Below are 18,004 nucleotides of genomic sequence, written 5' to 3'. Positions count from 1 at the left end.
CGTGGATACAATTATTCGTTAGAAATATATATGCTTTTGTGATTAGTTTTTACTGTCGTAGTCTAGAATTATTTGGTCAGTTTACGTCGACGGGGAATTATATATCGAAGCTGGTGTATTCAAAATATACCATAGCCTTTGACGGATGCATGTACCTGACAAACCTCTTTCTCCATGCACCTAAGAAATCTCCTTCGGCATGTACCTGACAAATCTCCTTCAGCATGTACCTCACAAGTCTCCTTCGCCATGTTCCTGACAAACCTCCTATAGCAGGTACATGAACGACAAATCTCATTCGACATGTACCATAGTGACAAACCTCCATCGGCAGGCATCTGACCAATCTATTTCGGCATGTACCTCCCTAATCTATTTCGGCAGGTACCGGACAAACCTCCTTTGACATATACGCGACAAACCTATTTCGGCAGATTCCTGAGTAACCAATCGCCTTCGGCATGTACCTGACAAACCTTCTTCGGCAGTTACCTGAGTGACAAACCTCCTTCACCATGCACCTGGCGAAACTCCATCCGTCTGTAACTCATCAAGCTCCTTCCGTCTGTAACTGAAAACCTCCTTCAGCACGTGCCTGACAAACCTCTAGCAGGTACCTGACAACCTTTGGCATGTAATTGACAAATTCCTTCGCCCTGTAACTGACAACCTCCTTCAGCAGGTTCTTGACAAACCTTTATCGGTACGCACCTGATGGAAGTCCTTGGGCATGTACCTGACAATCTTCTCTGGCCTGTGACTGACAACTTCCTTTGGCGTGTTTCAGACAAAAATCTTTCGACATATACCTGATAAACCTCTTTCGGCATGTTCCTGACAAAGCCCAATCGGCGGGTACCTGACAAAGCATCGTCACACCTGAGCCAGCGAGAAAATGGAACGAAGAACTTGCTCCCTCTAAAGTAATTCAAACCTCAGCTAAGCAGCCTATTCCAGTATTCCTGCAATTGCAATAAGGTTTTCTGATGGGGGGTGGGGTGGGGGGGGGGAGTGGAATTGCATTATGAAACAACACTGAACAGTTTGGCCTGGGTCTAAGTGGCTATTACAAGAAGGAAGAAACACCCATTGTCCCTGTTATTTTTGATCATTCCGAAAACAAACCCTCACCTTCGAGAACTTCCACAGGTAATATGTAGAAAGGGTTGGAGATGAGAGAGAAGATGAGAAATCGACAGGCGTAAGAGAGAATTCCAACAGCCACTAGCTTGGTTTGCCCAAACATCTCGATCAGCTTAGGTGTTGCGAAAAACATTAAGAACTCTGTTGTTGTTGTTGTACAGTTCGCGATTCCAATCAAGGCAGGAGAGGCACCTAGTAAATAATAATAGAATTAGCAGTCGTGTATACATATTATTGTTTATTTTCCACGCTCTTAAATTTCTTTTTACTTCTTTAAAACGCAAATGTTAAAATGTCAGCATGTTCCAAATGTTAAATTTTCACATTTGCAACGTGTTTAAAACATGAATACCAACATATTAAAACATATTAAGGGGGGTGTAACATATTAAGGCGGTGTAACATATTAAAATGTTACACCACCTTATGTTTCTAGGCGGGTTTGCTTAGCTGATTGTTTGGTTGATATGTTTATTCTCAATGAATTTCAACAGACGTTTATATTTATTGCAGAAAGATGGACCGTTAAGACGTATTCCATTTCAAAATGTACATACATGGAATATTTAGTATAAATAAGGAGAGTGGTGCATTACAAGATATTAATTTGTAACATAATGTCAGACTACAAGATTTTAACATTGATAATGCGGGACAAAAATGCATAAAAATGTTAATTTAACATAAAAAAGTTGCAAAATGGCCAAATTATTTTAAGTTTCAAATTTCTAAGACGCTGTAAGGAGTTAAAGGAGAAGAAAATTAAAATATCAATCAAATATCATTGAAAAGAGTATGCTTTTCCTCGCAGGCGCATGGCATAAATAAAATCTAATATGTACCTCAAGTTGATAAATTATAAATAAAGTCAGCGCCGAAATCCGCTGTGGGCGGCTTCATATTGTCTGAGAAATAGTCCTGAAGTCTTCTGTGTTAGGAGGAGAATTGTCGTGGGAAACCACCGAAGTGCAGTTCGTACATTTCCAGTAGAACTCTTCTTCTCAGAAGGTAGCGAACATTACAGTTCGTTTTCCGCTTGACGATCGGGAAACCGGAATGTTGGCCGTAGGTTCCCAGTATACACGAACAAGCCGGCAGTTTTAACGACTCTCATTGGCTGAGAGGCAACACATTCCCAGCATAAATTACAGGGTGTTAAAGATGGGGGACGCGATGGACTGAGCGATTTATGCCAGCTTTGCCGTTTTCAGGCTTTACGTGTATGGTGTGGAAAAATGGCAAAATTATGCAACAGGCACCACCAGATAGAACAAATGTGCTCTTTTCAGCCTATAGTGTCATATTTTTAGGTTTTCTTCTCCTTTAACTAAACATTAGAAATGCGTTCCCTCAATCGTTGGTGTCAATATGTTCCATATAACGGTATTCAAGTTATTAACAGCATTTCAGTTTTAAAGGAGTACACATTGTAGACGATACAATACATAACGCTCACCAAAAGTATGACATCTAACCAAGAAACCATATGTTTAGCCCCCCCCCCCCCCCCCCGTTAACTTTATGGCTTAGGGCGGGAGCTTTAAACGTATCCTCAGGTTTCTTTCTCATTAAGACTACTTTTTGTCTAATGATTTGTACTCTTGAAAAACTATTGTGACCACGATATAATGAAGGTCTTGGGCTTTTCTTAGGTCAATTACATACAGTGAAATCCAGCAAATTCAAAATTTGTTGCAAACGTAACAAGTATGAAAATAAGTTCATTTTTGTACATAATTCTCTGCATTACCGAAATGCTTCAGCAGATGTAAAGAGAGAGGGTTTTCACAGGAATAGTGATGGCTTTAAAATGATCATAGGTTTTTCTGAAAATGTAATAGGACCGCCGATCCTCTTGACTTACATTGGGTTAAGCTCATGTGGTAAGCCACTGGTCATCAGAAAACCCCGAGTCTAAGTATTATCGCTATGGCGATTTGGGAGCTCTCAGGCATCAGTGTATTTTGTATAGTTTTTAATCCTTACATCAATTCAAAAGTCCAAAACAGTTTTGTTCCGTTTCTTCCGTTAGCTGGTTATCAACTGGTTATCAACTCATACATATTACCCTTTTGTGGCATTTTTGCAGATTGTGCGCCACATGGTTTTAATAATAATAAAAAAAACTAATGTGTCAAGGACACTCAATCAAGGGTTATTCAGATCAGAGGCATTTTTATTTCTGTAATCATTATAACGCTTTGGTTGGTAAATATGTACAAAGTGTCATAGTTGTGCTATGGACTGTATCTGCGTTCATGTTTACATCGGCGGGATGCTTTTATGTCACACATGCAATCAAAGCGTGACTGAGATATCTGTGTTTGTATTCGAACTAAAATTAGTCAGGGACTACCTGCTTTAATTGCATGCATCACTGAAAACTCTCTTAGATACACGTGTTACCAGCTTTATTTACTATTTACATGCTATTTCTGTCAATTTTTTGGGAAGCTGGTGTTTTAGATTGTTTTGGGAAGGGATACTGTGTGTATCGATTTGGAACGTCCATTTATGGTTTAAGAATGGTCTAAGAATGTCTGATTTGATGGTCAGGTGCTATACACGGAATTACGATGAGCCTTCTTTTCTCGGATTTAGAGAAGTATTCCCCTGCTTACCTAATCGATCATGCCAAACGTACACAATTCCTTTCGATTGCAAAAATATCTGCCTACCATGTATAAAAAGTTCTGATCCCTAGCTATAAAAGTATATATCCTGGTACAGGAGAAAAACGAAACTCATCACAACAAGAGTAAGGTTTCCAGCAAAGTCCCACATATTTTTTAGCTTACCTATGTTTTCTAAATGCCAGTTGAGGAAGCCCTGTGTAACGGCATAAAACACACTGCGGCCGAGCAGCACTAACAGCCAGGATATGATGTGGAAGGAGCACATGGCGGACCGGAAGTCCGAGTGTGACATCATTTTGTTACACAAACTGTCGTCATCTTCCTTGAATGTTCCCTGAAGTTGCAGGCTTTAGATTAATTTGCTTTTCATATTTCATTGTAAATATTTTGTTGGGAGGTAAGAGCCGTGTGTATAAACACTGCGCCATAGAGAGTAAACCAGAGCAGCGACGACAGTATAAACACTACAGCAAAGAGAGTGCACCAGAGCAGCGACGACAGTATTAACACTGCAGTATAGAGAGTAAACCAGAGCAACGACGACAGTATGGACACTGCAGCACAGAGAGTAAACCAGAGCATCTACGACAGTATAAACACTACAGCATAGAGAGTAAACCAGAGAAGCGACGACAGGATTAAGACTGCAGCATAGAGAGTAAACCAGAACAGTGACGACAGTATTAACACTGCAGCATAGAGAGTAAACCAGAGCAGTGACGACAGTATAAACACTGCAGCAAAGAGCGTAAACCTGATCAATGACGACTTTATAAACACTGCAGCACAGAGAGTAAACCAGAACAGTGACGACAGTATAAACACTGCAGCACAAAGACTAAACCAGAGCAGTAACGACATTATAAACACTGCAGCAATAAGAGTAAACCAGGGCAGCGACGGCAGTGTGATAGTTGACAGTCACTTACACGTGACCAGTATGTGCCGGCCTCTGAATCTGCTCCTTCAAATTTACCAATCACCACCTCAAATGACGTTATAGGCAACATATTGCAACTTTAGCGTTGGGCTTAAGCCTGTGGAAGGCGTTACCTAAATCCAGTATTCATCTGAGATTTGAACTCGGTCTGGTTTAATTATATACAATGCAGAGTGGCAAGGAGTTGTTTAATGATATCTTAGCGCATGTATACTTGTACTTGCCATCGATGAAAAATCACTAGTGTCCAGTTCATCAGAACTAAATTGCATCAAGTAATTAACATGCAAATGGTCTTTAAAATTATTGAAGAAAAACTAGTGTTTCCACATACACTCTCTTCTGGAAGCCAGTGACCGACAATATGAAAAAAAAGAGACAACGAGAGCTGATACAATATCGCGGAACAGGCACTTTTATAACAATCTATTTATCACATAGCTTTATTTTACCGGACTAAATGGTCAAAACGCACACGGCTTTTCATCAATCAGTAGACCGACTTCCTACAGCTAGAGAGCCTGCGCCAATTCATTTAAAGATGAGCACAATTTCTTCAGCTCGAATAGGATTATGTTCTTTAAATTTCTGTTTTATTAGCTTAAGTTGCAAATTATTTAAGACCACGAGCTTTGAGTATTACAAAGCCAACACGAAACCACTGAGCCACGGGAATCCCCTCACGCTGTGTTGTCTCTTGTAAGAGTAGTGGGTTACGCTAGCAAAATTTCAACAAGCAGTATTGCTTAAAATCACATCTTGTTTGAAAGGAACGGCTACAGTACATGATGATGATGACTGGACTGAAAGTTTAGCTCTACAACAGTGATGTAAAGTCTGCATTTATTGAAAATATTATTCCCGTGCGATCGTTTAACGACGGATCGTGTGTGGTGGCGCACTGGTGGAAATTGATGATGATTCACCACATTGTGTTTAGGTTGATTAGGGGACAAAGTTAAGGATTTTCACTAAGACGGTCAGTTATATACTACCGGGCAAAAGAAACGTATAACCTTGTTCAGCACCACAAGAAAAATTCAAAGCCATATGGATATTACACTTGCTGTCAGGCCGAGTAAAGAAGGCATGGGGTAAATATGAAAAATTACACAAATGCAAGTAAAGGGACTACCTTAAAAAGGTGTACCTAATGTCCTATCATGTCATAAGACAGATCGTTAGTAGCGTGTGTCAGCACCCATTGCATCAATTAAAGCCAAAATACGTCTCCCCATGAAAGTCGTCAGCCGCCAGATGACGTCATCAGGAATTCTGCCCCACTCCTCAAATAAAGCCTGTTCGAGCTGTTGCCTGTTTTGTGGGGGAGGGACGCGTTGTCTCAGACGTCGATCAAGATGATCCCACAGATGCTCTAAGGGATTCATGTCTGGCGATCGTGCTGGCCAAGGCAGTACGTTGACATCAACGGACATCAACGGTGTCCAGATAATTTAGTACAACTCCTGCTGCAAAAAGATACCCCTTTGCTGTTGATGCACGAATGGCACCACAACAGGTTCCAATATTTCATCTCGGTATCTTTGGCCAGTCAGATTTCCCTGGATGATGACCACTCTCGTTCTCACCTGTCCACAAATTCCGCCCCATACAAGCACCCCACCAGCACCAAAAGGGTGGACATTCTGAATGCAGTTTTGTGTCAATCGCTCTCCCCTGGGTCGATACACACGAATTCGACCATCATTTCTGAAGAGGTTATATCGGCTTTCTTCAGTGAACAGCACCCTTTCCCAGTCTCGTCGCTGCCATCGACGTACAACTCTTGCCCAACGCAGCCTGTTTTGACGGTATAGAGGAGTCGATGCCATTCCACGGAAGGGGCGATAGGCTCTGATACCACTCACGCTGAGTCGTCGTAAGACTGTGCGTCTGCTGATGGGGTGTCCCAGTGCCGTTTCCGCCGTTTCCGCCGTTGACGTTGCCGTCACAAAACGGTTAGGCAGGTGGATTGTGCGGATGTACCGGTCTTCGCCAGGCGTTGTAACACCTGGCCTGCCCGATCTTGGACGATCTCGTGTCCTGCCTGTTAGGCGGTAATGACCCAACAGTCTGCTGATGGTGGCTTGACTGCAATTGAATGTTCTGGCAATGTGGTGTTGGCTGGCCCCCATGTCGGCCATACCAGTGGCTCTATCACGTTCTGCTTGTGTGAGTCTCGGCATCTCTTAGATGTTTTTTAGGGTATTGCACCCTTACCATGTGCTACATCGGTATTTATGCGGCGGTCATTATCGAGAATTTTCAACAGGGCCCGGAACTCTGTTTTTCCGATTTTTCATGATGTCTTACACCAATTTCAATGAATCTCGTTAAAAAGTGACGTGTACACAGGGTGCTTATGTGCAAACGTATTCGCACAACGTTCAAACTTATTCAACTATTTTTCCATAGAAAAACTGCATTTAAAAGTTATACGTTTCTTTTGCCCGGTAGTTTATTTTAACTCATATTTAATGAATATGGCGCCGCGGTGGGAACCATGTTTGACGCGTAGAACAGGGTAATTTGGAAGCCTCGATCAAAGTTTGATCAGTTTTTGCCTGGAAACTTCCCACAGGCTGTGGGAAGTATGCTTATCGTCTCTTTGTGTGCTAAAACGAAAGCCATTAAATATGTTTTCTTTACAATGTAATGTTGTTGTTGAAGTTACGTTGCACCAAATTCTGGAGTTAGTTCAGGGCTTTTCTCGATAGAGGCGGCTTTGAGTGTAAACACTGAAGAGGTCCCTTTTTTCAGAGGATACATATACAAACCATCCTTTACTGAAAAACATAGGATCCCTATATATCACGTGGGTAACGGCCATAAATACAAGGCTCTCTATGCCCTTTATGTAATATTGTAAGCCTGCTCGCTTAACGTTCCGAAGTTCTCGTCATTTTGATTTAATTAGTTTCCCATAATTCAGCCGGCATTGTCCTTGGACTGACTTGTCCTTGAAATAACAATACATGGAATTTTCTTATTTCGTTTCTACAACATCCTCGTGGTGAAACATGCATACAGCTGAGTAGAATAACGGATTAACCATAGAGGTTGTTAAATCATATGTAATTTGCCGATAAATTTACTTGTAGCACATTTCACATGCCTTAAATGATACAGCAAACAACTCTTTAGTGAGGCGGCCCATTTCCATATCAACCAGGTGTTTTTATTACATCTTACCTCTTGAATATACGGGCATGGACAGATCCATGCCGTCATTTGCATGATCAAACTGAACCATAAATTCTTGCTCTATGGGCTATGTAAGACGCAAGAAAGTCTCCTTCTGTCTAAACTAGTCATTGACAGGCTTTTATAATATGTATTTAAGTTACCGAGTCTGTAGATGAATTCCTAATTCCTTCAACGTTGTCACCAGATTATAAGCATTAAATTCTTTCCCTAAATCTGTAATGGTTATCAGAGGAATGTATTGCTGGCAGTGTAACCAAGGCCCCAGGGATCTACAGCATGTAGTCATACTCTGGACCAATTAACCGGACGTGTGTGTGGGGGATATTAAATACATTCCAACAGCATGCCTATTATCATTTGCAGTACAAACGCATCTAACATTTAAATGGACCAGCGCATGCTAGCTTCCTGTCCTGCTGTACGTGGGAAGGTCAGCCAGCAACCTGCGGATGGCCGTTATAAGTGAGATAGCCCATATAAGTGAGATAGTCTTCAGTCCGACGTGAAACACCAAACAGGAAATAAAATAAAAATATCATTCGCATAATTCGACAAGGGTCGGATGACAAGCGTTGCCAAACGACCGCATCTCCTAAAATCCCAGATGGAAACCCTGGTGTCCGGCACGAATATGTGAGTCGGTGAGCGTTTTGGAATGAAACGCGGATGGCAAAACCGCGCGCAGGTAATTAACATTTAAAACCAACTGACACTGAGTAGAGTAGATAGTGTTGTGTATGACGTGTTTTGCGGAAGAAACAGACAAAGAGTCTGGATATTATTTTACGATACCGATACCATTTCAATCAACGGGTGAGCCTCAGTTACCAAATCGGTAGGTCGTGTTCAATGTTTCCTTGTGAATCTAGCACATTATCTGACCTAGCAACAAAAACACACTTCATTTGTAAATTAATTGTTAAAAAAGTGCATCAATGTTACGCACCACGTAACGTTAAAGGAAACCACAGGCTTTTCGAATGTTACGTCCAATCTTGATCTATATTTGACCCAAAAGGGTTTCGTCTCACACAGACTTTACGACAAGACGGACTGTTCGCATTGTAAATTATCCTTACTTAGACAGCATTATAGCGAAGGTCTTGCATACTGGGTGTTCATATCTCGCTTTGCAGCATTTGTTTAAAAGATTAGTGTCCAATTAGTTATTTATTCATAATTATCCACCCCTGTATATATTGTTAAACTGATTATAAAAATGTATTGAAAAAGGGCACATCAATCTGACGAGTATGGCACTTAAGACCACCAGATAATGAGGTTAGTTTCATGCATTTTTCCGCGAACATTTGGTAGCCTAAGCCGAATTACATCATACAAGTCCAACCTTTATGAGCTGTCAGATCTTCGCCAATTAGTTCAGTGTTAAGTAAAGCTACAAGAGCGACAATATAACGCATCGAATTTCTCCACGAAATGGTTTGGTGTTGTAAATACGCTTGTTTTTTTTACCTTTCAGGACGATTTCGTCCTCAGGAACGCATGGATTTACAGCACAAGACGGAACCCACCGGCAATTGCACACAGTAGTTATAAAATACTATTTACTGAATGGAAAACCGTGAGATAGTAAATCTCTGTACACTAACGCCGATGTCCACATCGTACATGTATTTATATTACATATGGGATTAACAGACGGACCTTTTCGACTCAATGTTGCTGGGTGGTTTGGACGCGCAGGACAATCAGGAGCTTTTCGACTCAATGTTGCTGAGTGGTTTGGACGTGCAGGACAATCAGGAGCTTTTTCTCTGTTGACGACTGTTGTGTTCAATAACTCAGAAGCAGGTTTCTGGTAGATAGTGGTATCAATCTTATCAGAGTGGAATGGTTCGAATGAGTGATTATTGCATGGCGGAACTCCGTAGTATTGCAACCACACTGTGGCAAGAATATTTTTGAACAAGGAAAAACAGTAAAAATAGGATGAAAGCATTCAACTTCAAACAAAATAGACGGATATTTTAAAGCCATCTAAAACGACATAAGCGAAAGGGAATAGTCGAAAATAAAATTATATCTTTAAAATATTTCATCTACATAAGGGTATATAGATAGATAATATACAGGTGGTTGGTTTTATATAGAGACAATACAAACAATACAATATTTATGATTTAAAGAATATAATCATATTCGAACTGAAAAACTCTTACACATTCGATGAACTACATTTTGTTTGTGCAGGTCCTCTAGTTGTAGCAAGTCAATCCACCAATTAACGAAAACCGTATGCGCTTTGATCATTTAGAGGGCAAAAAGGTATATGATATACAGATTATGCTAAGAGTGTCTGTTCCGCGGTGTTGTATCAGTTCTCATTTTGCCTGAGGTCTCTTCGAGCTCGGTTGATACGACATGCCAACGTCAGATAACTCGAAGTGATACATCATCGTGGATGACACACTGTAATTTTATATACGGTTAGTTTGAATTTTAGCAAAAGATTTTTCAATTAAAGGACGAATTGTATCTGACTCTGTTTACCTACATCGCTTTTTAGTTTAGGTTATAGAGAAAGCCACGGAGAGAACGCCAAAAAAGGAGACTGAAGTTATTGCCTAGAGCTTGATTTTAGCTTCCATATTGGGCCACCGACAAGTAGACCGGGTTAATGGATCTTCCTAAGATAATTATTGGATGGGTCTACATATAATGGACTGTAAACACAGGCATAGACATGGCTTGTTGGGTAAGATGCAAGAAAATTATTAAGCTATGAAGAACCCGCTGTTCCAGATGTAAGAATTTTGGCTAAGGTGTGCACTGTGATGCTAAAACGTGTAGGCGACGGAGTACTGTTCTAAGAGTTCATCCATTTTGGGCTCATAGGAATCAGAATAAGTGGAAAACACCGATACGGAAAGATAAAAAAGCTGAAGGAAATAATGGGAAATGACATAAAAGACCATGCCAAGAAGGTATTTTAAAATACAATCATTCCATGTCGTGTTGTATGCATTTAAAGGTAAAAAATCTTGATATAACATTATCAGATTATTTATAGAATGAAAGAATGAATGCTTGGGGTTTTACGTCATACTTTTTTTTTAGTCACATTCGACGAGGAGTCATTATGCGCGTGCACTTATTCTGTGTCTTCTTGTGACAAGGTCCCTGCTGCCAATAGTGCTGTCGAAAGTATCATGCCAAAGACACCAGACATGACACCACGCCCAATCGCATTATACTGACACCGGGCCAACCAATCCTGTTTCCTTGTTCTAACCTCTCAGTGCTGAGGACCATTCGAGGAAGCAACAAGTTATTCATAGAACCGTCAGAAATAAAAGTTTCAGATCAACCTTGGTGAAATCCACATTGAATACTAGATAACAGGTTGCGCATCTCGAGGAACCAAACAAAGTTATTATTAGCCAGCCGTTCCATAGTCTTGCGGACACAGCTGATAAGAGCTATGGGACAGTAATTAGATGGATCAGTATGATCCTTACCCGGCTTGGCAACCAGGATAATATACACAGTGGTTGGCAAAGGTGTGAAGCAGGACCTCGAATCATTGTTACGTTAAAAATGGATTGTAGCGTAACATCTGCACCCTAACAATATAACAGTTTCTATGGCAACGTCCTGCTGTCTTTAATGTGACGTCATCATGATGAGATGGGACAAGGTCCTGCAGCGGAGCGTTTGACAGGTCCCCCATTAACTGTGTCATTTTAACAAAATTAATTTCAAAGCCTCGAATAATAATCTCATTTATTGTCATCACGAGGGATGTATCTGTGAGTGTTAGGACCGAAACAGACTACCTTTACAGAGGGATCTACTTCGAAATGTCCTAAGCACGGGTAACATGACAATCACTCTCGGCCTTCAAAATCCCAAACTTAATAAAGGTTTGGATCGGACCCTTAGTGGTCTTCGATCGCTCTGGTAATCCGCTGGGTTTATATGAGTTTAATATGAAATAGACAAAGCCTAAAACCAAACTTAGTGTGTAGAAAGTGTAGATGAAACACCTACAGTAAACAGGGGATTTGTAAAATATATATTTGTGTTCTTACATACGGTGAATTTCTTTATACGTAGGGTGTTTTAAACGCTATCTGGCTGTGTACCAGCAAGGAAGATTTTTACGCTTATACTTGGCTGCTCCATCAAAGTCACAGCTTTTCTACAGTAGGTTAAGTAACATGGGGCAGACGAGGAAAAAATGGAATAATTTGAATAAATATTTCTAGTACAGTAACATTCAAGTTCAATTAACATCCCATGTGGGGGAAAGGGGGGGGGGGGTGCCTTCAACTTGTGTCGCCAATATGCAAACATTAAAATTTCTACTGTGAACCACATATTTAATCTCTGCCTGAAATATATATTCGGAGTCTGATTTGCATAGTTATTCGTGGTAGGCCTACATGTAGAGCGACTTTCTCATTCTTTCCAATAGGTGTTTTCTTATGTTTTTTTAAATCGAGTATGATGTAGTTAATTTGCTAGTAGAATATATAGAGGATATTGCACACAGAAGGTTGAATATCATAAATATTATTTTTGAGTTTTGCAACCTTCACTTTGCAATATTCTATTTATTATTCATATTTTGAAAATATTGTGATATTGTGTCTTTAAACATGTTTAAGTAATATTTCTAGTTGAACGTATTCACTGACTTGTTTATATAGCATGACGGCTTTTATGATGTCGAGTATTCTTGCGTGACGTAGATATGTTAAAGATGACTAAGTTTGTATCATGACGTCAGCCCACTGAGCTCGGTTTGGGGCGTCATAAAATTGTTTGTTGACGTGTGGGTGGGAAATATGTATATAATAAAATGTAGTGACAAAAGTGGTATCTAACTGAGCGAAATGTCACTATTATCAGTGAAGGAAATACTGACATTTCACTTTTACATAAATAGTGAAAGGTTATTTAACACTTCGTAGTAAAAGCAAAAAAGTAACTATGGTTTTTAGCAATTTGTACCTTTTTCTAACCGATACCATCGTTGTCTTGGGTCGAGATCCTTATATCACTACGGCCGATGAGATGAACGGCCTATTGATGGGATGTACTGTTTTTACCTTAACAAAACGAAAAGAACAATGCTTTTAACTAATAGTTATCTGGCAAGTGTCAAACCCTTTTCTTTAAAAGAGAAAGTTGTAGCTTCCTCGCTTGGCGTACAGTATTAAGAGGATAGTGCAGCGACTGGTTGGCTCGTATCATCTATATGGCTCGGGCGGGGCGGTTTACTTGCCTTCGGTAAGTCGTCTCAGTGAAACAGCACTAGATAAAAGAGCGGTGGAAACCCGTCCTGCAACAAGGGGGTACATTACACGTACATACACCCTAAGGACTCTTCGTCGTCATATTACTGAAATATTGGTCAGTACGACGTTTAACCCCAAGCACTCACTCACTCACTCACTCAAACATTTTTGATGCGAAAAATATGAATTTTTACTCAGGCTCAAAATCATGTGAAACTGAAGCTATTTAGCTAAGTATGAGCCGATCACGAATTTTAGCGTGATTACTGGGATGTCCCCGACTTCGAGCTCTTATGGTAAGGAGCCACCGGGGAAGAAACCTCTGTTCAAAAGATTAATGATGATTCTCTGTCATAACGTACTGAAAATCAAAAGCGCTCAGTGCAGACAAATTTTAGATTCTTGAGCAGTGTACTTTAATGCTTTTCCCATAATGCTTTCAACGTGGCATGTACCATAAAAACCGGAAGTTCGGTGGCCATATTTACTGTGTCGTACGTATACGACTGGTAAATAAATTTAACTTACACGATAAAATAAGTAAAATCAGCAGGGGGATGTTTGGAGTGTGTTATCTGTTTTCAATATGATGGCTGTGAACGTTAACTTTTCAATGTCGTTATGATATACTTGAATCCTTGCAGGTGTCACTATTATCAGTGAAGGAAATACTGGCATTTCACTTTTACATAAATAGTGAAAGGTTATCTAACACTTCGTAGTAAAAGCAAAAAAGTAACTATGGTTTTTAGCAATTTGTACCTTCCTCATATACCACGTGATTACGTCAGATGTGCACGCATTTCCACAACACCTCAGGGGGGAAACAGGCTTGAGCAATGCACCTTAACAAATCAAAAAATCTCTGTATATTTATTTACTTACTTTGTTTGGAAGAAATGGGCTGAAGATATTTCTGTTCCATCTGTGGAACCTCTTCATTCAGCAAAAATATTTGAGTCTAAGGGGAAAGGGATCTGAGTATACGACAAGCGTTGTAAATGCATTTTGAAGCATTAGGTATGTTCACGTCATGTTGTGGATACAAAGTCCAACAGATCTGGTTAGATCAATGTTAAGCCAGGCAAAAAGAAAGGACGTTAGGGCGACCAATAAAACTGACATTTAGGGCGATGGGGCTTTGGTAGTCATAGCTAAAACAATAATCTTTGCTAAGATTATACTTGACCCTACCAGAGATTAGCGAACACACCGTGTTGTGTATTTTAAGAATGTAAGTACATGCGGGAATGGTTACAAACTCGTGCCAGAAAATAAGCCAGTGTCTTACATACGGTTAGGACAATTTTTTGTGGAGGAAGTTTAGCTTTTTGTGCCCGACAAAAACGCATATGGGTTGCATAGTCTTCTATGAGCCGCAGCATCATCGACAGCCAACAGTGCCAAATAAGACAATACTCAATCGCTATGGGCGCTGGAAAAGTGAGATGGAGAACATTAAGTTGAAAGGCGGATACGAATGTTATTAACTTGACCCGTAAACCCTTTGCTCCACGGTTTAATTTCATACGACAACACCCTGCAGGAATCGTCTTGTTTAATAGCTCCGCGGTTTATGGCACACAACAACACTAAGCAGGACATGTCTATTATGTTTAACAGGGCGAGGGATGCTGAAAGGGCAGAGAAATGTGATTTCATGGATTTGACGGAGAGGAATGAAAATGAAATATCTTTTTCCGGAGGGCACTGTCTCGACTGAAGGAGGACTGGGGAGACGTGATAGTCGGGCCATTGTGATAGTCTTGGCAGCACCTGTATCCAGGGCACAACATACGCGCCTGGTTATGTGACTGGCTCAATCTCATCTGTGTTAGAGACCAAGGTGCTGACTAAACTTAACCCTTAACTTAACCTCTCTACCTGCGTGGAATAGCAAATTTTGAACTAATATTGAAAAACGCCGAGGTCACTGGGGTCACTGGGGTCACGGTGGTCAGAAATGAAATGATGTCAGAAAACAATCCGTCTCAATCTTTGTCTCTAACAACACTTTATACACATGTATTTTCTTTAGGTAGAGTATGTACAACATGACTCTATCCAAAACCTAAAACAATTTTATTGTTGAATGCTCATTAAAGAGGTCGACAGGAGTACACACGTGATGAGGTTTAGCGTAAACAAACCTACGTGCGTCTCACATGCTTCCAAGGTCAAGCATGCCTACCGGTGGCAGTGATGTAAAGCGAAAGGTAGCGACAGAAGCATGCAAATTAAAGAGTATAGAGGGGGGCGATAAAAAGGTCGGTTTGTCTAGGTCAGTGAGTCATGTCTTGATGGCCTGAGTGCCAATGGAGGTTGACACTTTCTTGGCCACTTTATTATAGGGAGTCTGAAACGGATTAATAGCACTGGCAGCCAATTTCCTGTTTTCTGTAAGAATACGTTATGTTGAACTTAAGCGATTAGAACCTGTTTTTCCTTTGAAAGAGTGGGCCGTTTCGAGAAGAAGTCATGTGAGCTCCACAGCAACTAGTAAATTTAACAGAGTTCTGGCATTCGCATCTATGCGTCGAAAGATAAATTCAGAATTCGAAATGCTCGTTCCGGATAAATAATAGCAAAACCAAAATCCCAAAACTGAGTACTCGCCGCCACGTGTCCCCTGGATTCCGGCTGGAAACGTCATAAGCTGTCAAGCTATAAATAGGTCGTGCGTCACATGAATGCATATTCTGTTCACCCCGTCCGCAAAGACTAAAAATAAATAACATTCCTCAGTTCTTTTGATTTGTTAGCAAGTCGTCGCAAAGAAACTGTTTGGACATGTCCCCATGCTGTGGCAAAATGACAGCCGGAATTAGTACAGTTGGGAGAGGCTGAGTTGGCCCATCGATTGGGCGTGTCTTAGAGGTTTCGGTCCAGACAATCGCTGGCTACCAGTGGCAAAGAACTCGGGCAATGTGCACTCAGGTGATTTTCTTTCAACTCTTCACAAATTCAACATGTCGATTTCATTCAACGCGGTGAACAAACATTAAGAACCAGAGCGTCAGAGATTGTGGGCGCTTTATTTATCCTATTCAAATATCTACTTACAAGAGAACTATACTTATCGTAAAATTTAAGGTTAAATAAGCCCTAATGACCTTGGTATTAACACAGGAAACAGGCTAGTCCATTCCAACACTTGTTTTACGGTGACCAAACCTCTGACGGTTGCAACACTTTGTAGGTTTTTATATAATTCAGCGCGGACTATAGTAAATGGTCCAATAAATATAGATTTGGGTAAGGCTCACGGTAAACCTTTGCACTTTCAACCTTTTCGTGAAACCTTGAAATTTCAGTTTGTCACATACTTTGTCCTCTGATAGCTCATCTAAATCCTTGTTCATGTCTCGAATCACCCCTTGACTACTGTCTATGGGGTAATGCGACAACAGCAATATAACGCTGTTGTTGTATAAGTCGATCGCTGGTTTTCTTTAAAATTTAAGTAAGACAGCCTGTATGATGTTGGGAAGAACCTGGGCAGACCCTGATCTAAGGAATGGTGTGTAAATGTATATACTCCGAGGAAATGGTTCAGTTTTTTTAGCTCTTGGGAGAAGCAATGTTAGACATAAGTCAAACTTCAACCATTAAGTTTTCTATGTTCCTTTTCTCTGTATTGACCCAAACTTGTTCTGCAATAACAAACCATGAACCTGCATTACCAAGCAATATTTTGATTTTGTTTCATAAGAAATCCTAGTAACAACTTTATAAGGGTTTAAAATTTTGACTTAAGTCTAAGATCTCTTCGTGATCCCGTGACCTGAATAACATAAATATAGATTAAAGGTAAAGCTTTTTTGACAGCCATAACATATGTTATATTATTTTTAATATATACTGGAATCATCCTGTCTGTCTTGTGTCTGTCTGTACACACGATTTTGTCCATGCAACTCTTCCTAAAGGATATGTTCATAATTACTCCCGTTCAGGTACTTAATGTTTAAGGCAGTAAAAGTTTTGCATGTACACAGATATTGCCCATGCAACTCCTGTTAAAATATTGCACCAATTTCTCTGAATCTTTGTGATTGTCTTTTATATTATTTGTAAATCTACATGCTTAATAATAATAATAATAAGTCTGATTAACATTTATATTTTTACATTTACCGCTATTCAGACACATAGCGCTATAATTCATTTTATGCATATAGCTCCATGAATTACCGTCACGTGAGTTAAAATTAGACATGGATGGTTTGACAACAAATCCTGCACAATTTGTGAATATAATTAAAGGTGTACACCATAGAGACCAATAACCAGAGCAGCGTCGACAGTGTTATAGCTGGCAAATGGTCACACGTAACCGTTGAAATACGGTCTCTTGGCAATTTACCTCAGTCAAGGTTTTATTCTAACTGTTGATATAAAAATTAATAAACAGTAGTAATATACACGTCCCAAGCGCCATGGCTTAAGCAAAATTAGGTAAAAAAAATGCAGCAATTTTAATTGTAATGTATTAGACGTCACTGATCTAGAATTACCCAGAATGCTGTTTCGTTAGCACATTTAGCGCAGGATGTGTACGTACATGGTTTCTTCCCATCATTGTTTACTGGTATACCTAAGTGCTGAGTGTGATTCACGTAGTTAACCATTGTATCAAACAGAACGATGACAACACGTCAATAAAAACAGTTGTTGACCAGACACGATTAATCAAACTAAAGTTTATGATATCTTCTCAAATAATTCGACCAATTTTCTTATACGTTATATAACACGATCACAGATTTTGGGGACTTGTTAATACATAAAAAAAACTTCTGACGAATTTGTAA

The 18,004-nt window shown here is 40.0% G+C and overlaps 1 protein-coding gene across 1 annotated transcript in view; it reads right to left on the bottom strand.

The window, feature by feature from the left end:
- LOC135463297 (major facilitator superfamily domain-containing protein 6-like) overlaps nucleotides 1-18,004 on the bottom strand; it is a 34,924-nt gene that overhangs the window by 13,439 nt on the left and 3,481 nt on the right. The window contains exons 3-4 of the mRNA XM_064740558.1: nucleotides 3,942-4,113; nucleotides 1,132-1,335 (exon numbers count right to left, since the gene is read on the bottom strand). Of these exons, the coding sequence (XP_064596628.1) occupies nucleotides 1,132-1,335; nucleotides 3,942-4,113 (376 nt within the window). The remainder of the gene's footprint in view (nucleotides 1-1,131; nucleotides 1,336-3,941; nucleotides 4,114-18,004) is intronic.

Source organism: Liolophura sinensis, chromosome 3 (genome assembly GCF_032854445.1).
Source record: "Liolophura sinensis isolate JHLJ2023 chromosome 3, CUHK_Ljap_v2, whole genome shotgun sequence".
Classification (NCBI taxonomy): Eukaryota; Metazoa; Mollusca; class Polyplacophora; order Chitonida; family Chitonidae; genus Liolophura; species Liolophura sinensis.
Note: the sequence above shows the minus strand (reverse complement) of the source record. Positions and strands in the feature narration are given on the sequence as shown.